Source organism: Histomonas meleagridis, assembly GCF_020186115.1.
Source record: "Histomonas meleagridis strain 2922-C6/04-10x chromosome Unknown contig_25, whole genome shotgun sequence".
In the NCBI taxonomy this organism is placed as follows: domain Eukaryota; phylum Parabasalia; order Tritrichomonadida; family Dientamoebidae; genus Histomonas; species Histomonas meleagridis.
The window spans coordinates 392,283-413,569 of record NW_027150831.1 but is presented as its reverse complement, the minus strand read 5'-3'; the positions used below and the strand labels follow the sequence as shown (position 1 = coordinate 413,569).

Below are 21,287 nucleotides of genomic sequence, written 5' to 3'. Positions count from 1 at the left end.
CATGCGAACAATAAGAGATATGAATACTCCAACGGAAAAATCTAAACATCAATCACATGATGAAAAATACACATTTATTACTCCAGAAAGAATGAAAAAGTTTCTGAATATTTATAATAATACTTACCATTCAGCCATCGGTTGTTCTCCAAAAGAAATGTTTGATAATAAAGATTTAGAAAAAGAATATATATTTAAATGTTTAGAATCTTCTGAAAAACAAAAATGTATTAAGAATTTAATTCTTCCTGTTGGCTCTTTTGTACGCTATATATTACCGCGTCATAATGGCATAACTAAAAAAAGATTTCAAATAAGTCGTGAATGTTATAAAATTGATGAACGGAAAGGAAACATATACGTTTTAATTGCTCAAGACGGAACAGTAATTACTAAACCAAGATACAAACTAATACCTATTGGTAAGAATAAACCAAATAATATTAAAGGATTCAAAGAATCCGCGAGCACAAAGTGCTCTTGGGCGTCAACTATTCCTGGTAAATGGGTTGGTTCTGTTGAGTCAATTTTGTCATTTAATCCTAAAACAAATAAGTATAAAGTACTTTTTACCGTTCCTGGGCAACGTTCATATCAAGATGAAATTCCTGCTTCATTTCTCCGCGGTAATACTCCTCATAAACAGTCAGAAATTGAAAGAGAATTTTTTGCTAAACATAAATGATATTAATATTTATTTTTATACATGACAAACTAACTAACTAACTAACTAACTAAAAAAGAAACTAGCTAAAGGAAATTCAAAATTGTTCCGTGAGTTTCTCCATTCATGTGAAATCACTTGAAAATTGATGATTTACTCGACTAAACTCACAAATGAAATTAAGTTTAATTTTAAAGTAGTTTTTTGATTTTTTTAATTTGTATATAAAGAGCTAAATGGCGATTGTTAATTTTACATCAGAAGAACAAATTAATAAATACATTAACAGCAAAATCAATAAACTTGTTGTTGAACATCAGCAAGAAATCAAAAGAAATTATTATCTTCATAAAGAATATACTAAAGAAGAATATGAAAAGATGATAAATCAAATTTATTATAACATTCAACACATACCGGGTGAAATATTTAAATCTAAAAATGAATTTATAACATCTGATATGCTCAAAGATCAATATATATCTAATTGCAAAAATGAAATTGAATTAATTGAATCAGATATGAAGAAAGCAGAAAATTTTCAGAAATTTTTAATTCAAGAAAGAAAAAAACTAGAAAAAAATCCTCGGTGTAATCAAAATGTAAATGATAATTTGACAGAATACATAAATCAAACCGTTAATCATTACCATCAAGATGTAATAGATAAGTATTTCGAATGGATCGAGAATAAAGTAAAAAACATTTGTCCGAAAGATAAAGATTATTCTAAAACAATTGAAAGCGTATATTTAAATAAAAACGGTAAGCGAGCGATGCAAATTCTTGATAAATTTTCGCAAAGATTAATTAATGCTTTAACTACAATAACTCTTTCGGTCAAGAATAATAAAACTTCTGAATTTATGTTAATTGAAACAACATTTAAGAATAAATTTAATAGATTAATTGATATTATGTATCTGTTTATATCGAATTTCATCAAAAAACAAATAAATATTATTCCTGACGCTCATGCGATGTCAAATTCAAAACTTGTGAAAACTTATGCTGAAACTTTAATGTTTCGTTTGAATGAATCATTGACTGATACACTTCCTGAACTTTTTGAATGAAGAATTTACAGAAAGAGTTAATTATCTAAAAGAAGATTTAATAGCAACTAAATCATTTGCTGGAGTGTTAAAATACGACAATGTTGAAAAATCTACCGATCCTTTAGTTGAGGAAGTAGATGAAGATGTAGAGAGTGATTCAATAATTGTAATTCAAGATTCAAAACCAACTTTTGAGAATTTCTTAAAAACTATTCCGAATGAAGAAATTGAAGTTTCTGAATTGTGTTCTATGTTTAACAATTACTTCAACACTAACGTTTCAACAAGGAGCTTTTCAATGATGAATAACACTAAAAATCACTTTGATAAAAGATCGATTTTAAGAAAAGGAAAAAGAACCACATATTACACAAAGAAACAGTAAAATGCAAGCTTTATTTTTCATCAGCTCCAGTAAACATGCAATATTCACGTCAAATCACTAAAATGGAGAAACTCATTCAGCTTTTCCGAATTTCCTTTAGCTAATAACTTTTTTAGTTAGTTAGTTAGTTAGTTAGTTTGTCGTGTTAAAAAATAATGAAAACACAACTTTCCACATAGCATTAACAACAACTCATCCGTTATCATCATCAGCTCCAGTAAACATGCAATATTCACGTCAAATCACTAAAATGGAGAAACTCATTCAGCTTTTCCGAATTTCCTTTAGCTAGTTTCTTTTTTAGTTAGTTAGTTAGTTAGTTTGTCATGCCTCACACATTTTAAATATAAATGTCATCATGAATTTAAATATATTTTATTACTTTCAATCAAAACCAACCGATTTATGATAATTCAATCGATTTTAGCCGTTCATCCTTTAGTTTATGTAGCGCGAGTGGGAGCGAGTGCGTAGCACGAAGCTCACATAGCGCTGTGTGTGTGTGTGTAAGGAAGTCCAACAATTGGCACTTTGAATACATATAAAGGAATTGTTCAGGAATGTATGCCAACACCGTCAGAGTCACCAACTGAATCACCAACACCAGCACCACCAGAAACGGACACACCACATCCAGAAACAGAAACAGAAGAAACAGAGTCTACAGATAGCAACAGATTTAGGACCACTGTAACGTATTCCATTGTGATGTTAATTCTGTCAATTGTCTTAATATTATAAGGTAAGTAATAAACCTTAAAATATTAATAATATTTTGCGAGAACATTTTTATTATAAATTATTATCATTTCAGAACCAGATGAATTTTCTGTACGATTTGCTTCATACTTCGATTTTATGACGAACTGAAAAAATATTTTTTTTGAACAATCGTTTTTTGCTACAGACAAACCTCGTCAATTTTAGCAGCAAAAAATAATTTAGATTTCATTTTTCTGTAATAAAATTTGTAATATAAAAAATAGATGGAGCAAAACGTCAGATTTTGATGAAAAAATTATGATTTTAAAATATGAGAAGCTAACAAAATCATATAAATCATTGATTTTTAGAATTTCTTCTCATTTTTTGAGTTTCAGATTCTAGTCAATGCCTATAATTAAAAATTTTATGAATATTAAATAAAACATTATAATTATTTAAATTCACATATCTGTTGAAAGAATAATAGTAAAATAATATTGGATGGGAAAAAAGGGTATACATTTCAGAATAAGGATATTTTTAATCAACTGGATGCATATTTCCAACGATAGAATCAAATGAATGAAAAATCATCAGATTTATATACAAGAACTGAAGCAATAAACTAAGAAACATACAAGCTCATAACAACACACTCATACCACTACCCCACAGTGAGGTTAGGCTCAGTGATCTAACAAATTTATGAAATGATAAATTTTAATAATTATGATCTTAAGATTACTCATACAGTGCAAAAAACGCAATATAAATTCAAATAGTCAAGTAATATAATTTTGGTTGATATTTTTATTAAGCTTTGAGAATTTTGGAGATTTTTTGTGTTATAGGGATTAATTTGTTGACTATAATCACTTTCTTAGAGAGTGATTTGCAATAGAAAGAAAATGAAAATGGCATTACATGTCACCAAAAGTATTGAACTATCACACGAAAATGGATATGTTGATGTTAAATATGCAATTTCATCATAAGCCTTTATAAAAATTATTTTATTTTCTTGTAAAACTTCCAATATTAGAAGTTTTAACACCTGCAAACACATTCATTTCGAACATATTTGTTTTTTTTTTTTATCATTATAATGTATATACCAAAGATTAAAACATCCATTAAATGCATTATCATAAATTTCATAGTCATAAACAAGAAGATTAAAATGAACAAGAAAAGAAATTAAGCTAAATATACCCTTCAACAAAAGATTTACACATGTTTAAAAATTAACTATTTTATATAATATTTTAAAACAATACAATTAGCTGAAATTATTACCAAAGCAACTAAAAATAATTTAAAAAAGGAGTTGATTTCAGTGGAAAAGATATACAAATTGTTCTTTATATAAGAACTTTAAATATCTAAAATTTTCCATATTAAAAGTCGACTTTTCCCATTTGGGAATTGTTTCTGTTAAATACATAATAAATTATCAAATTTTTATACATAAAACATATATCAGTAAATATTTATTTATTTATTGCTGCCTGAAGTTCAATAATTCTTCAAATTGGCTTTTGTCATTAATTATTCGCAGCACTTCAGTGTTTGCTGCCCTTGGACCTTGTGCATCAATATACCTTAAACATGGCACCAATTCCCATATTTCATCTTCAGTCCTTACCAAGATCGCGAAGATTAAACCTGTTTTTGCTTGTTGATTAGTTAATGGAAGATACATTAATTCAAATTTATTTTTTCCATCCATTAACCGCAAAAAACCGCCAGAGATGCGGTTAAATGGGACACCCCCATATGATGTGACGGTTATCGCAAGAAGCCTCACTTCTCGAGGAAGATCTTGGAGCTTGATCGTGATAACTTCATCATCTCCTTCCCCTTGGCCAGTCAAGTTATCACCAGAATGATAAATGAGGCCATTTAAGACTTTTAATGAATTGAAGAAACAACAATCTAAATACTCAAACTTATCATTAAATTTTGCCTTCGAATAGACTAAACATGAACCATCAAGATCAGTGGTTGTGTCCCAGCCAAGACCAACAGCAATTGATGATGGAAATTGGACATGATGGAAATCTACTGCTGATGATAAAGAAACTGTCGTCCCTTGGTAAAGAGTTAGACGTCGCCAAAATGGTTTGGTTGCATCAATAGAACGTCCAACATTACCGAAAAGTTCGTCAATCTTATCATCTGGTAAACTCATAACATTCATATTTTCATATGTAATAACTCCTTTCTTTACACTTATGGTAATAGGAAATGTGGTGCAGGTGTTATTAGCAATGGTAGTATTACAAGATTTTAATATTTTGAAGGAATTTATGTTCTTGATTTTTATCCTGTTTTTCTTCTGAACTTCATCGGCGGCAACAAAATGAAGAGTAACATCGCCTTCGTAGTTCATTGATTTGGCGAAAAATACAAAAACTCCATTTGATTTTTTCATATTCTTGATCATGAATTTGTAAACATTCGTATAGCCTGTTGGGCCATAGTGTGCAGAACTTGCCGAAGCGATGTACAATGACTTTTGATTATTTGATGGAGGTACTAATTGAATTAAATTTTTCGTATTTTCGTAAAACATCGCCGAAAGTTGAACTGGACACGTTCCAGTAACAGGTGAAGAGTATGTTAAATATGCATAAATAGCTGTATAATTTTTGATATTTGAATCTGACGGAAAGTTTTCGGTAGGAAGACGATATTTAAATGAAAGTGTTGGAGGGCCTTTGGTAGCTTTCTTGACCGTAACTGGAAGCTTCAGCTCTTTGTCATTATTTTCAACTGACAAAAAAGCATCCACAGTTCCGAGATAATCATTGCTTGAAAGGCGGTCATAATCATATAATTCAAAGTCCAAATTGTCAACACAAACAAAAGGAACCTTAAGTGGCTTGGAATAATCTCCATCCCAAACTGGATCTAATGTTTTAAATTTGATTTCTGTTTTGGCTAACTTATATTTTAATCCAAAAGCCTTCGATTGGATCTTTGTGAATGGGTCAGAAAGGCCATTTGGATCTGCGCTTGGGAGATTTTCAGCGGAAGAAATCCATACGTCAATCATCGAAACTGTCAAATCACTTCACAAACACAGAAATACCGGCGCGGCGGTTATTTTGAATACATTATAAAATTTGGAGGTTTTTGGTTAAAATAAACGTCGTCTGAAAGTTGGGCAATATTCATTACATAAAAATATTTCTTAAACTTTTCATTACAACAAAACATAGTGAGTTGGATAATGATATTCTTCAATATTTTATAAAAATATTGCAATAACAAAATAATGGGTGTGGATAATTTATAAATTCAAAAAAAACATCTAAAAAATATAATAAAACTTAACATTTTAATGCATAAACTATTATATATGATTGTTGATTTTTTGTCATGATGACAAGAATTCAACAGCTTATTATGACAGGAAAATAATTTGCACAAATTTAATGTTTAATTCGTATTCAATTTCTTTCAAACCCTGAAGGCTTTAATTCATTTCAAGTGGTAGAAATCAAAGTCAAGCGATTATCAAATACTTCGAAAACCTTCAAATATGAGAAGCTATTGAGAGAATTATTTTCGATTTAAATGAGGAACACATTGATCACTCAGTAGAATCTTCTTTTCAATACTTTTTCAAGAATTTCCAATTTCATTCCTTCATATTATTAGCAGAATTATTTATTCATATTTTGAAAAATTATGCATCAAGTATTTACAGAAAGCAGAAATAAAATCAAATAAAACCTTAATTAAAATTGTTTCTAAATTTTTATAAACAATTAACAAAGAACATGAAATCGATAAACTTCAAGAAATATCATCACAAAATAATTTTAATTTTGATCAAACAATTGAACCATCACTTTATGAAAGATGTTCATTTATTAATAAAGAAAATGTATCATTAATTGATTATGCAGAATTTTTTCTTCAGTTAAATGTTTTAAATATTTACTTATGAATGGAGCAAAATTAGATAAAACAGGTAAATATGCTGTTACAGGTGGGAATGAAGAAATCATTCATTTATGTGAGCAAAATCATTCATCATTTGAAACATCTTATTTAAAAATATTTTTTATACATTTTATAAAATGTTTAATTAGTATATTGGTAGGTGTTAGTTACATAGTATGGTATTGATTCGTAAATCAATAGTTTGGTATTATTGGTATTATAATTTTGATAAACAAAACTACTGAGTTATATTTATTTTAATTTAATATTCTTAAAGGATATATAACAGATTCTAACCACCCTCTTTGTCATGGAATTCTTGGAATTGCTGTAGAAATCCATTAGATACGGAAGCTATTTTTAACGTTCTCAATTTTTTTGGAAAATTTCAATCGAAATACAAAAGTGCTAAATTAAATGCAAGAGAACTTGAAACAAGCAGCCATTTGCTGTCAAGAAAACAAATTTTCACAACTTCAATCCCTCCTTCAAGCTGGACTTAATCCTAACTCAATTATACCATATTTTAAGACCAAAACACTCCAGCGTCGCGATGTTCCATTGGTTACAGCTGCTGTATATTTTGACTCACGCGAATGTCTTAGGCTTCTTATAAATAGCGGATCAAACATTGAAAAAGAAGATAGTGTTTTTTTAATTTTTTTAATATTTCTTTTAAATCTTTTGGAATTTCTTTATTTTTAACTTTCGAAACCCGTTCATTGGAGCTGCTTATTTGGTCATGATCAGTCACTTAGTATTTTACTTGAACACGGAGCAGATCCGAATCCCACAAATAATCCATCGGTTACAATTCCATTATTAATCGCCGCTAAAAACGGACATACTAAATGTGTTAAAGTTCTACTTGATGCTGGTGTTAATGTGAATCAACAAGATGGCACTGGTCGTAGTGCATTACATTTAGCATGTTGGTTTGGTCATATTCAACTTATACCAATTTTACTTGAACACAAGGCAACAGTAGCATTACCTGACAATGAAGGACATACACCTTTACATTTAGCATGTTGGTTTGGTTATTACCAAATATGCGAATTATTAATTAAGTCAAATGCGCCTTTAGATATCCATGACCATGTAGGCCGTACACCACTACATTTTGCTGTGCAGCATAATCGATCTAATGTTGTTGAATTATTATTAAAATCTGGAGCTAACACAAAACTTAAAGATTGCAATGGTAAAACGCCCGAGGCGCTTGCCATTGTTGATGAACGCCCCGAAATCATTGAAATATTTCAAAAATTTTCACGGAATCAAAACAAAGACAATAATATTGAAGAACAACAATTAATAGAAACAGAACCTATTGAGCGTCAAATTTATGAAGAACATCAAAGAATGAAGTCTTTGGTGAACAAATTGGTTGAATGCCGAGATCGGCAATTTGACCATTATGCAGTTTTACGACAAAAAATTGAAAACCAAGAAATCGCTCAAAAAATTTTACAACACGATCAAAATGATATTCAAAAACATATCGAAAAATTACAACAAACTTTAAACGGTATCTTGTTAACGTTCGATGCTGCTTTACATTTAGAGCAGCAAAATGAAAACAATCAAATTAAACAACAACAGCAACAACAACAAGCGATGTCTTCAAGAAGGTCTAATAGTAGAACAGTGATTTGTAGGAAGTGTAATGAAAAGGCTGCAAAATTAAGATGTAAACATTGTAGGTCCCCAATTTGCCAGGAATGCGCAGAATTAATTAAACAGAGTGGTTGCCCATTCTGTATGGAAAACAACAAATATAATTGATAAATAGATAATTGTGAGAATTTTTTTTTATATTCTTAAGTTACACAAATGAGATTGTAAATTCGTTATATGAGCTATAATATTTAAAAATTAGATACAGTTCTAAATAGCAAATAATTTATCAAATGGTAAATAAGTTTGCATTATATGCAAATAAGATGTCTATAAAGTAATTCTAATTGTCAAATGTTACTTTGGTAATATATCGAAAGTCCTTAATTTCTTTTTGGGAAAATTATGTGCAAATGATGAATAAGTTAGTAAAATCATTAATTTTGTTCAAATAAATATTTTCAACACTTTTTGTTTATGATTGAAGACGACCGTTATAAATCATTGTTGGGGTGGCCTGCATTTTTGAGAATGTTTGTTCAAATGAACATTCCAAAAACTTTATTTATTGCTTATCATGAAGGTAATTCAGAACAACTGAATGAAATTCAACAATTTTTAATAACAAACAATCAAAATATTGAAATATCAGCACAGTTTGTAAATGTAATTTTAAATCCAAACGTTGATATTAATTTTAAGTTTTTATCATTATCTATAATTCGTCATTGTAAATTACAATTAAATTTAGGAATGATTCAATCATTAATTCCTTTATTAAATGATTCGAATAATTCACTTGTTTATCAAGTTTCGTTAGTTTTAGGTGAAAATATTTCTAACATTGAAGAATTTGTATTTCACAGTAATAAACAACAAATTTATGGAATTCTTTATACATTATTTCATTATATTGAAGTTCATCATTTAATAACACAAAACATCTTTCAATATTTATGTGAAATCATTTCCACATCTTCAGATATATTTAGTATTGTTTTATCATCACGTTGTATTACTAATTTTATTTGTTATCAATTTGATAATAAAGAAGATACAAAAGAAGAAAATTTTATTCCATTATTTAATTTCATTTTACAATATTTCACAATACAAAATATTACAATTTCGAATTTACCAATTTTTATTGAACTTGTTCCACTTCTTTCTCTTGTTCCAGAAAGTCTTGAAAAATTGAAAGTTATCACATTTCAACTTAGTCAAATAGTTCAATTTTGTCCATTTCCGAAAGAAATTGTATTAAATGATGGCACGCATTATAGTTTTTCTACGTATGGAATTGAACTCTTTAAAATGTTTATTGATATTGTTCAAAACAATGAAGAAATGAATCAAATTTCATTAATTCCAATTTATATACAACTTTGCATTGCATCAGAAGATGAATATTTTAATTGGCTAAATGATGTTGAACAGTTTGTTACTGATAACATTAATGAAGATATTGAAGAGAACACAATTCTTCGTGAAGATGTCAAAGAATTTCTTCAAGAGAATATTTCGTTCAGTACATTAATTCCATATTTTAATAATATGAATAATAACAATCGAAATGAAGAAACTTTATATTATATTCTTTCTACATATTTAGAACATATTGAAGTTAAAAATGAATTTCCGCTTCCAACACCAATTACGAATGAAGATCCTATTTTGATTGGACGATATTTCATGTGTTGCATTTATTTGAATCGACAAATTCCGGAAGATTATATTAATGGACTTCACGCGAACCATTTCTCAATTCCATTATTTATATCGAAAGCGATTATTAAGAAATCAGAAAAATTTCAATATCTTTTCCAATATGCGTTAAAACCATTAACAAATGTTATGGAAATGATTTCTAATGGGAATATCATTGAAATTGTTAAACTTGTTAATGAAATTCTATTTAAGTGTATAAATAATTACGAAGATATAATTCCAGAATATTTAAACATATATAAAAATTTGTATATTAAATATTCAGAGAATGGGTATATTTCAAGTGAAATATCAGAATTAATTTGCGTCTTTTTAATACATCCGAAATTTTATTTAATTATTCAAGAAACTTTTTTACCGATTTTTTGTGAATTTCTTTTTGAAGATAACAAATATATAAATGCTATTGCATTTGCATATTCGATATTTTCACGATTTCCAAATGAATATTTTGTTATAACTGAAAATATATATATTTTTCATAAAATGTTTATAACATTTTTACATCATAAAATGAAAATTGAACAAGAAATAATTTTTTATGTTTTTGGAATTTTATCATTTTTTGTTCGAATTAATTTAAAAGAAGGAATTGAAGAATTTTTCATATTATATTCTACAAGTAAATATCAAAAGAAATACATTGATCAACGCTTTTTCAGATTTATCTATTTCATTATACAAACAAGGGAATGGGCACACGAAACACAACATAATGAATTTAGTCATTGAACTTTTTCAATTCAAAACAAATTTCAATGATTTATCACTTACTAACGATAGGATCACGTTAATTTTAACGATCTCCTATATTTATTTTGAAGATAAACGAAATGTTGATATTTGGTTAACACAACGAAATATTAATTTTAACTTTTTATATGATATGATTTTAAATAGTTATGTTGAACTTCCTTATCAATTTGATAATAATCTTTATTTCTATTTTCTTTTTACATTTAATGTTGATGATGAAATGAAAATAAAATCATTCGAAATATATTTGAGACATTTGGCTGTTTCTAATCTTTATTTGGAAGGATATAAAACAATACATTTTTCAGAAGTCAATCCAATGATAAGAATGCATCCATTGTACGAAATGTCGAATTCCGAATTCTTAAGTTTTGTAATTGGAATATTTCCAAACGAATATCAAACGAAATTACAAAAATATTTACCAATAAAATAAAAAAATATATAAATAAATTAAATGTTTCAATAAACAAAAATTATAATTTTATTTCATTTTGTATTTTATCATATTATCATTTTGTTCTAGTGCTAATTTCTTCATTAATTAAAATTAATTCTATTTAAATATAATTAATAGGGATTCGGCTCTTTGCCAATTTTACTGGACTTTTTCAAATCCTAGCCAGCCTAATGGGTAATATTGATCAAGGAGTAACTCCTGAGTCGAAAAATGAATTTTTTGATTATTTTTTTTTTTAATAAAGCAGTATATATTTTAATTAGAAATAAAATTATTTCATTTTTAATACAGCATTCTTTATGTAAATTAGAAATTTATTATATAAATTTTTATTCAAAATTTATTTTGTAAATAATTGATATCCTGATCGTTATAAGGTACTCCCGGGTATAAGGGGGGACCCATCCTCTGAATGGGAGATGATTCAGCTCCTATCATGTCAACCCCCCATCAAAAATAAGTTAAATTAGCAATACTTAAAAGAAATCAAATTTGTATTAATTTAATTTTAACACCATAATTAACATTTCATATTAAATCTATTTTTTATAAATTATTTCGCTAAAACATTTTAATGCTAATTGAAAACAGGTTTTTTCTGTTTCTTCAAAATCTGTTCTGCGAGGTTACTAAATTCTTTCAGGTCGCACTTTTGCACAATTTCAGCCACGTTTTTGTTTTGCAGCATATTCGAAAGAAAGTCTTTTCCAACGAATTCACATCGCTCAAATCGAGAAGTTCCCAAACATTATATGGCACTTCTTTGATATTCCTTATTCTCATTATAGCGCCAAACAAAGAGTCGAACCAACATCGAATTCTATTCCTAAAAACTTCATCTTCTAAATTTCCATCGATGAGTGAATTAATGAACTTCACTTCACCTTCCTTAAGAGCGGGAAGTTTCCCCGTTATAGTGTAAGGATTAGTCCTAGCGTCAACGAGAATGAAATGAAAATAAAATTACTGTCATTATTAATTCAGAAATTAATGCTTGTGATATTAATTTAATCTCATATGAGTTTGTTCTTGCGCAACATTTTTGGAGTACGTTAATTAACTCCGTTCCTCGCATTTTGTCTTGTTTACTAAAAAACTGCATCAAAATCTGGATTCACTCAAGTAAAGCTTTCAATATGCGTCACTTTTTATAGTCCATCTTTACTTCATCGTAAGAGCACAAATGTCTTCTGAACCATTGGATGGAAATCTTCTTAGAAAAACACATTTCCTTGGGGCTTGGTCAAGTTGTTATGTTGAACTCAATAAAACAACCTTAACAATACGTAAAAAAAAATCATCAAAAAAAGTTGATAAAACAATAGAAATTACACACGACACCAGGATACGCTTCTTAGAAGATTGTAAGAAGCCAAAGATTGTTATTGAAATTGATGATAACCCTAAAAATAATATTTCATTCCGAACAAAAGACTCCAATCTTCTCCTCCAGTGGGTTGTGGCATTGCGTTCTGCAGCATTTTACAACCCTCAAATATCAATGGATTCTTTCAAAATTATTGTTGTATTAGGTCGAGGTTTCTTTGGAAAGGTTATGCTTGTAGAGAAAATCGATACCAAAGAACTCTTTGCACTCAAGACAGTTCATAAAGTTCGACTCATTAAATCCAAAAAAGTTCAAACGATTTTAGCAGAAAGATCTATACTTGGGAAAGTGAATCATCCCTTTATTGTTGATCTCTGTTTTGCATTCCAAACAGCCGAAAAGTTTTATCTTGGTCTTGAATATGTTCCAGGAGGAGATCTTTTTTTCCTTCTCAAAAAATTCAAGAAATTTCCACTTTCCCAAGTGAAGCTATTTATTGCAGAGATTGCATTAGCTCTTGAGCATCTTCATACAATAGGAGTTGTTTATAGAGATCTTAAGCCTGAAAACATTTTAATTGCCGCTGACGGCCACATCAAACTAACCGATTTCGGCCTCTCAAAAAATATCTCAATTCCGAAACTCACCAAAACTTTTTGTGGGACCGCCGATTACATGGCACCCGAAGTTGTCAATCAGAGGCTTTATGGCTATTCTGTTGATTGGTGGGCATTAGGGATTCTTACATATACTCTTTTGTTCGGTTATTCTCCGTTTTATGACGAAAATAAAGCAAAGTTGTTCCATAATATATCAAATGTGGATCCAAAGTTTCCAGAAGGAACTGATCGTGTTACAATAGATTTTATCTCGGGTTTACTTATAAAAGAACCAGGAATGAGAATGAGATATGAAAATATTATCGAACACCCATTCTTTAAACCATTTAAATTCGATGATGTACTCTCAAAGAAATATACCCCAGAGTTCATCCCCGAAATTAAGAACCCATACAGACCAACATACTTTGATGATGAATTTACAAATGAAGCTGCTGTTGATTCAATAGCAACACCAAACTTAATAACAGAACATGAACAGTTTAATGGTTTCTCATATATAGAAGATGATTCATAACATGAATATATATTATGCCGATATGCGAAATCATTACTTTCCGGTTTATAGATGTTAATAAATAAGATGTTCCCTTGGGATTTGGTATTGTATCTATACATGTTTTTGATCTTTAAGTTCATATTAAATAATAAATTTTAATAATTTGAAAAATGCAAATGACTTTCTAAAATATGTATCCTTTATTACATAGCAAACAGTGAACATATTCAATTTAAGATAAATTTATTCAATAAAAAAAAAATCGTTACCAAATAATGACAAAAAAGTAAGAAGCATTAATTCTCATAAAAAAAGCATTTTGCATTTATTTTCTTTTTCTTTATCAATTAATTGGTGTGAGTCCTTTCGTAAGATTTTTAACCATATCTTGGGTAACAGGTCCAATTGAAAGTACTGTTGCAGATCCTGCTGCAATTTGTGTTCTCCCGGCATCATGTATCTTGCAACTTAGCAGGCCCATACTTTTTGCAAGCTCTCTTTTTTCATCCATTTCATTTTCACTGTTGCAATAATAGAATTTTTTAGGGAAGCTATTTTCATTGAACCAAACTTCAGCAAGTTGAGGAAATTCTTTAAGTACTTTGAGAAAAATTCCCAATGAGGCATGACCACATTGTGCAACAATTTTCCCTTTTTGCATTTTTAAGTCTTTTCTAATGATAAAAATAGCGCATTGTTCCTTGCTAAGGTCAATTTTAGATCTGTCGAAATTATTTGTTTGATCATCAAAATCTTCTTCCTCTTCTTCAGAGATTTCTTTTTTTTCTGTACGATCTTTGGTGTTAAAAATCTTATGTATCGCATAACCAACAAATGCTCCTAAACCAAAAATTGCTGTGTATTTTAAAATGGATTTCTTCATTTTGTAGCTTTAAAAATCAATAGTTTATTAGATTAACGTTCCCTCATTGGTCGGTATTAGGGCCACCCTAAAATTTTACAGAAATGCACAAAACAAATCGAGAGATTGTTGTTGCTGAAAATAACAAAGTAGCATCATTTCACGGAAATAATGCAAGACAGATTTCAGATGAAGAAAGAAGATTTGTTAATGCATGTACATCAAACATGGTTGCAAAATTATTTTCAAGAATCATCATATTTGCTGCACTTATAATTTTATGTTTTAGAATGTACCGCATACTGTCAAGAGATATTGGGAAAGAAATAGAAAAAAAGAATGATGAAGAACAACAAATAATTTCTCAATGTCGGAAAGAGTACATAGAAAATGGTTGCGAATCAAAAAGTGATTTAATCCCAGCACTTCGTGACTTTTGTGACGAAAAATTTGATTGTTTTAACTCATCTCCATACGGCGTTGGTCAATCCAAAATTGCGGTCAGATATATTGCACAATTAATGAATGAATTTTTTGAAGTGATATCGGATAAAGCAATTATTAGTATTGCACTTATCACTATTATTCTTTTGTACTTCTTTCGCAAGTAGAACCATTAAATTATTGTAAAAAATAAACTATAGAATCAAACAAATCCGTTAATTTATATTTATTTTACATCACATGTCCGGTGGTTATGACGGTTTGGTCTTTCCTTTCGTTAATGGGTCATATTATCCGTGCACAACGTAAAGGTAATGGTAATGTTTTCCGTGCTCACACACACCACAGAAAAGGCGCTGCCAAATTTATGCCACTCACAGCTGCTCAAAGATCAGCACAAATTGTTGGAGTTGTTAAAGATATCATTCATGATCCAGGAAGAGGTGCACCACTTGCTCAACTTGTTTTCCAAAAATCAGGAAAAGCAGGCCTTGAAAGGCATCTCGTTATTGCACCAGAAGGTATTCATACAGGTCAATTAATTCAAGTAGGTCAAACAGCATCATTACATGTTGGAAACATTCTTCCACTTGGACAAATCCCAGAAGGTGCCGAAGTATGCAATGTTGAACATCATCCAGGAGATGGAGGTCGTTATGGAAGATGCTCAGGTGATTCATGCCGTGTAATCACACATAACGATGATGGCTACACACGCGTTCAACTTCCATCTGGTCGTAAAGTTGTTGTTTCCAGCAATTGCCGTGCATGTCTTGGAGTTGTATCTGGAGGTGGCCGTCTTGAGAAACCACTTCTCAAAGCTGGAACAGTTGCACATAAATATGCTGCTAAAAGGAAAGCATGGCCAGTTGTTCGTGGTACAGCTATGAACCCAGTTGATCACCCATATGGTGGTGGTTCACATCAACATATTGGTAAGCCATCAACAGTTTCACGTAATGCTCGTCCAGGTCAAAAGGTTGGTCTCGTTGCAGCTCGTCGTACTGGTCGTAGGAGAGGTACAATTTCTGTTGTTTAAATTTAACGCAAGAATCCCAATTCAAAAAGTTGCACGTAAAACACCCCCTTCAAATCTTCTGAAAAATGAGAGTTGTTATGGCGTTTTTCAATGCTTGTAAATGTCGTAAATGTTATGATGAACGATAATCATTTCAATTTAAATCCAAAGTAGCCAGGATTTTGTAAAGTTTATTCTGTAAGGGTGTTCAAGAAGTATTCAATTTTTCTTTGCTCTTGGATTTAAATCCCAATTGAACACTTCGATGATTGTTTGCTTTTTGCTGCAAGCAATATTTGTTCATCAAAGTTTTAGCTACACTAAATCTGTTGTAGGTCATCCCGGTACAGACACTGTTCAAACACAAGAATTTGATAGTTATGAAATTCTTGAAGAAGTATCAAAGCCTTCAAATATCAAGTCAGTTTCTGAATTACATGCGTTACACCCAGATAGATATCCAGAAATTGCAGAATCTGATTATGGTTGGCAAGGTCATAACCCAACAGATGCAAATGCTGTCAAAACAGAAGCTACAGCAATAAAAGAAGACTTTTGTAAGAATTCGCCAGATCTTACACAGGATGAACTTTATGCTCATCCCGTTGGAGTTGAACAATTATATGGTGACAAAGAACTTATTTCCAATGCAAAACGTTACAAAGTTCGTTACATATTTAATCCGAATTATGCAGAACAACATACTACAGCATTATATGTTCCACCAGGCGAGTTAATAACGATTGAACTTCCTGAAAAGCATGCTAACGGCGTCTCAATTACAGTTAACAATCATGCAGAAAATGTTGATGATGTCACAAGAACTCCACGTTATCCAATATTAGGATGTACCACAAAAATTAGTATTACAGGTCGTGTTACCAAATTTGGATGGCCACTTGGTGGAAATCTTGTTTTTAGTTTTGGTATTGATAAATATACCAACAATTTTGAAGTCAACATTTCAGGCGTAATATTATCACCATATTTCCGATATGGTTCCACTACCGATGAAGAATGGGAAGACACAATTCGCCAATATCCAGGTCCGTACACATTCTTAGACACCGGTGCAGTTCATATTCAGTTACCATCATCAACAATACGCAGTGCAACACAACTAAATGATGCGATGGCATTTCTACGCGGCGTCAGTGTCATTACATACAGTGGCGGAGAGATCGCATACAATGATCGCCGAAGTGATGGAAGAGTTCGAAATCCAAATTATTGGTACTTAGATTCGTATGTTCGAGTTGGGGAAGCTTATGCAGTACAAGGCGCAAATATTGTTCGAGCACCGAATTATTGGTCAGGATCAATTGTTAATTATAACTCGCAGCGCCAGGGCTGCTGGGGAACCATTCACGAGTACGGACACCACTTCCAGGATTGGGGCTTCGAGAGATATGGTGAAGCATCGAATAATATATATGCGATAATTACATATTCACTTTACACGCCGATTAGTTCCACACGTACACCAAATGGCGACGGAACAATGTCAGCCACGTCCAATGATGGCTGGTCATATGTTACACATCAAAACGGAATTCTTAACTACGAAGGAGGTAATGTTGTGTTAACACTTTATGCGAATCTTATGTATGCATTTGGCCAAGAGAAAACGCTCGAAATCATTCATGCAGATCGCTATAACACATATTACTATCACAGCGATGGTGACTCAACTACACTCACACGGCCTGCGCGTTACTTCATGACCGCGTGCAAAGTATTACAGCGTAACTTAATACCATATTTTAATTCGTATGCGTCATTAATTGCTGCGGCGAATCTCAATGACACGACTTATTATAAGGAAGAATCATTGGAAGAAGTTCGCAAAGCAGGTTACAAAGAATTTCATCCGATTGGACTTGTTTACCAATGCGGATATATCGTTGATGGTGAAGAAACGGAAACGTCGCGTCCGTATCAAGTTCCTGCAGGCGAAACGACGCGACTATACTTCAAACGCGACATATTAACGCGAGCGAAATATGGAATGCACGACTTCGAATTTGTTCGGTATTATGGCGGCGAAAACGCGACATTTGACTTAGTTGACGAAGGTACATACGATTACACACCGAAAGGCACCTTACTCAATAAGTTTTATGTTGTTTATCGTGATGTTGTCAATAAGGAAGAAACGACGTGCATTGTCAAGATACAGCCGACAGTGCAATTTGGCGAAACATTTTCATATTATAACATCGACTTTAAGTCAGGCAATTTGACGCATGGCTTCAACAGCATACAAGACAAGGAATACGAGGACAAATATCTCACTACTGGAATTAAGATCAATAATAATTTGAATTATTCGACACTCCCATGGCTCTGCATCAATAAGGGAAAAATTGTTCCACGACAGAGCGGCACATACGTATTCTATATGAAGCATGACGAAGAGGCAGCGTTTTATATCAGTGAACATGAACTCAAAGGAAATCCAACAGACGATGCGCCATATTTAATCTTAATTTTAAATGAATGGCACACGAATTATAATACGAATTATCCATCAGAAGAAATTCGACTTGAAGAAGGTAAAGAATATTATTATCAATTTGTGATGCAAAATGCTGATGGTGATGGCGGCGGAAGTGTTGGATATCGCATTAAAGATTCGAACGGTAATTTCAACTCTGACAGTGTCATCGATGTTTCACAGAATATGATTGTTCTCAATGGTTATGGTTCGACAGAAATCATTGACTTTGTGCCGACGATTCCGACATTTTCATGGAACTTCGATTACAAAGGCACGAATTCCATAATTCCATCGCCAGACAATTTCACATTTTCCAAATATCCTCCTCTTTTAAGTGGCGAAGGCATTAACAACTCAGTAAATGGCGGACAATGCGATAGTTGTCGCACGCGCGCAGTTTCAGAAGTTCCGTTTCCACAAGAGTTCGAAATTGACTTTGCAGGATATACTTCATTTAATGAAATTGTGTTGGGAAGTAACAAAAACACATTCAAAATGAACTCTACGATTGAATTACGATGTGACAACGAAACGATTTACTTTGGACATTACACGTCTGATGACGACGACATTTTTATTTGATAGATCGTACACATGTTCGAAACTTCAGTTGTACACGTACAATAACACGGAAACATGGATGAACGGTAATCCTGGCGGCACGTCAATACGCAAGATCGAGTTCAAGCAAAGCGCGCGCTGCAAGCACATCGTACCAATTACACATTCGCAAATGAAAATCAGCGAAATGACAGAACAGCGCGCAGGCGTGTACTATAACGGCAAAGGATACATTGGACGAAGCAAAGGCGAAATATCGTTTGAGTTCCGTAACACGAGCAACATCGGAATCATTGGCGATCTTTACGAATACGGGGGGAAGTGCGAAAGTGTATTTGGATGACGAAGAAATCGGAACATTCGACACGAGCAAAATGACAACATCACAAAAGAACTCGCGCGCGAACGGAGCGGAAACGCGTCTGTACATGTCGCTGCTGTTCATAATGAACGACATCGACGCCGAAAGTGTCCACGAACTGAAAATCAGCGACATCGATGGCGAAGTCGCAATCGCAGGATTCATAACAGACGACGGCGTGCTGTTGTCAGGCGAAGGCTCCTTTACACCGGCAGAAGAGGGCAGCAAATCGCTAAGCGATGGAGCGATTGCGGGAATTGTAATTGCTGTGCTGATTGTGGTGGCAATAATTGTTGTGGCAACTATTATAGTGCTCAAGAAGATGAAGAAGAAGGACGACTCATCGGCTTAAGTTAGAAATAAATAAATAATTTTGAGTGTTTTGAAATTAAATTTTTGGTTTTATGATTTATTGTTCTAAACGCATTACAACGCAAATTATGTTTTATCATTAATTAATTTTTGATTAGCGATTAATGAAATGCGATTGGAATTGACATGGTTTGTTTGACATATATTCGTTTTTAAATTTGGAAAACAGAAGGAAAAACAAAATGAAAACGTCGCCTTCAAAGAAAACAAAAACGCAATCTTCAATATCGTCTTTGTACCAAACAGTAACAGCGCCGGCTGTAGATTTTTCGATGCAAGAATTACGTGAATTTTCGGAAATGTCACTTGAGCAAAATAAGAATAAAACAGAACTTGACAGGCTTATACGTCGCCATGGGGCAGATAAAGTAATTGTTAACTGCCTTCGTGTTAATAATAATAAGATCAGTAGTTGGATCAATTTTTTATCAACACTTCGTTCAATGCCAGTTATTGATCTTAATAATATTGCATGGATTGATTTGTCATTTAACCAACTTCAAAGTATTGAATCCAGCATTTGTAAACTTAAAAATCTTCAAATGCTTCATTTACATGGAAATCAAATTCATGATATTCGTGATGTCACTAAACTTACAGAACTCACACAGCTTAGGGATCTCACACTACATGGGAATCCAATTGAAGAACGGGGTCGAGGAAAGTATCGTAATTTCATTATTGGAACACTTCCACATCTTCGTTCGCTCGATTTTACTTCTCTTACAGAGAGAGATAAAAGCAGCGCAATCTCATTTTGCAGTAATCCATCTCTTCTCAGATCAGTTCTTACAGATGAAGAACGTAAAAAAAAGCCTGAACGAACAAAATAAACTTTTGTAATTACAACAAATGCTTTTATAAATAAAATGGTTGGTTTCTTTTCTTATTTCATAAAACATATTGTTAAGAAAATCTTTATAATATTGTCAAAGCAAGTGCATTAAAATGATTAATTTTTGGTTGTAGTTCAAATATATCAAAAATTTGGGTAACAGCGTTTTATTTTACAAAAGACTGTCGAGCCAATTTACTTAAAATCTTGACTATAACCGTTGGAATCATAAAAATTTTGCATGGAAATTTTGTGAATAATGAAGGAGGTTTTTATTCAATTTATTCAATCAATTTTTATTCTGGTTGGAAAATGCTCTGAAATTTCAATCAAACCCTTTGACTACTTTCGAAGTATTGCTGATTTTTATTATTTCGTCATTACCAACATGATATGTACAATTGCAGGATACTTTTTGGTGATTCTAATGTCATCAGTAATTATAATTAAGTTAATATATTTCTCAACTTTTATCGAAATTATCCAGCCAATTAATGATCCCTCAAATATTAACATTGATTCCAAAAAAGAAATCAGATTCTTGCAATACAACATATA

The 21,287-nt window shown here is 31.4% G+C and overlaps 9 protein-coding genes across 9 annotated transcripts; 7 read left to right on the top strand and 2 right to left on the bottom strand.

Moving 5' to 3' along the window:
• Positions 1–4,310: 4,310 nt before the first annotated feature.
• GO595_004170 (TerD family protein) lies at positions 4,311–5,870 on the bottom strand (the record flags this gene model as incomplete). The annotated part of the gene is made up of 1 exon (XM_067917272.1): positions 4,311–5,870. The coding sequence occupies one exon, from the start codon at positions 5,868–5,870 to the stop codon at positions 4,311–4,313; it is 1,560 nt and encodes a 519-aa protein (XP_067775708.1).
• A 1,313-nt stretch (positions 5,871–7,183) lies between these two features.
• Positions 7,184–8,554, top strand: GO595_004169 (AChain A, DD D12 09 D12; the record flags this gene model as incomplete). The annotated part of the gene is made up of 2 exons (XM_067917271.1): positions 7,184–7,412; positions 7,545–8,554. The coding sequence occupies 2 exons, from the start codon at positions 7,184–7,186 to the stop codon at positions 8,552–8,554; spliced, it is 1,239 nt and encodes a 412-aa protein (XP_067775707.1).
• Positions 8,555–12,513: 3,959 nt separating this feature from the next.
• GO595_004168 (AGC family protein kinase) lies at positions 12,514–13,794 on the top strand (the record flags this gene model as incomplete). The annotated part of the gene is made up of 1 exon (XM_067917270.1): positions 12,514–13,794. The coding sequence occupies one exon, from the start codon at positions 12,514–12,516 to the stop codon at positions 13,792–13,794; it is 1,281 nt and encodes a 426-aa protein (XP_067775706.1).
• Positions 13,795–14,119: 325 nt separating this feature from the next.
• On the bottom strand, positions 14,120–14,659 carry GO595_004167 (peptidyl-trna hydrolase; the record flags this gene model as incomplete). The annotated part of the gene is made up of 1 exon (XM_067917269.1): positions 14,120–14,659. One exon carries the CDS (start codon positions 14,657–14,659, stop codon positions 14,120–14,122), a length of 540 nt encoding a protein of 179 aa, XP_067775705.1.
• Positions 14,660–15,362: 703 nt separating this feature from the next.
• On the top strand, positions 15,363–16,121 carry GO595_004166 (60S ribosomal protein L8; the record flags this gene model as incomplete). The annotated part of the gene is made up of 1 exon (XM_067917268.1): positions 15,363–16,121. One exon carries the CDS (start codon positions 15,363–15,365, stop codon positions 16,119–16,121), a length of 759 nt encoding a protein of 252 aa, XP_067775704.1.
• Positions 16,122–16,365: 244 nt separating this feature from the next.
• On the top strand, positions 16,366–19,182 carry GO595_004165 (Immuno-dominant variable surface antigen-like; the record flags this gene model as incomplete). The annotated part of the gene is made up of 1 exon (XM_067917266.1): positions 16,366–19,182. One exon carries the CDS (start codon positions 16,366–16,368, stop codon positions 19,180–19,182), a length of 2,817 nt encoding a protein of 938 aa, XP_067775703.1.
• Positions 19,183–19,240: 58 nt separating this feature from the next.
• Positions 19,241–19,504, top strand: GO595_004164 (uncharacterized protein; the record flags this gene model as incomplete). Its single annotated transcript, XM_067917265.1, has 1 exon — positions 19,241–19,504. The coding sequence occupies one exon, from the start codon at positions 19,241–19,243 to the stop codon at positions 19,502–19,504; it is 264 nt and encodes an 87-aa protein (XP_067775702.1).
• Positions 19,505–19,535: 31 nt separating this feature from the next.
• On the top strand, positions 19,536–19,874 carry GO595_004163 (uncharacterized protein; the record flags this gene model as incomplete). Its single annotated transcript, XM_067917264.1, has 1 exon — positions 19,536–19,874. The coding sequence occupies one exon, from the start codon at positions 19,536–19,538 to the stop codon at positions 19,872–19,874; it is 339 nt and encodes a 112-aa protein (XP_067775701.1).
• Positions 19,875–20,166: 292 nt separating this feature from the next.
• GO595_004162 (Leucine-rich repeat-containing protein 51) lies at positions 20,167–20,727 on the top strand (the record flags this gene model as incomplete). The annotated part of the gene is made up of 1 exon (XM_067917263.1): positions 20,167–20,727. The coding sequence occupies one exon, from the start codon at positions 20,167–20,169 to the stop codon at positions 20,725–20,727; it is 561 nt and encodes a 186-aa protein (XP_067775700.1).
• Between the last annotated feature and the right edge of the window lie 560 nt (positions 20,728–21,287).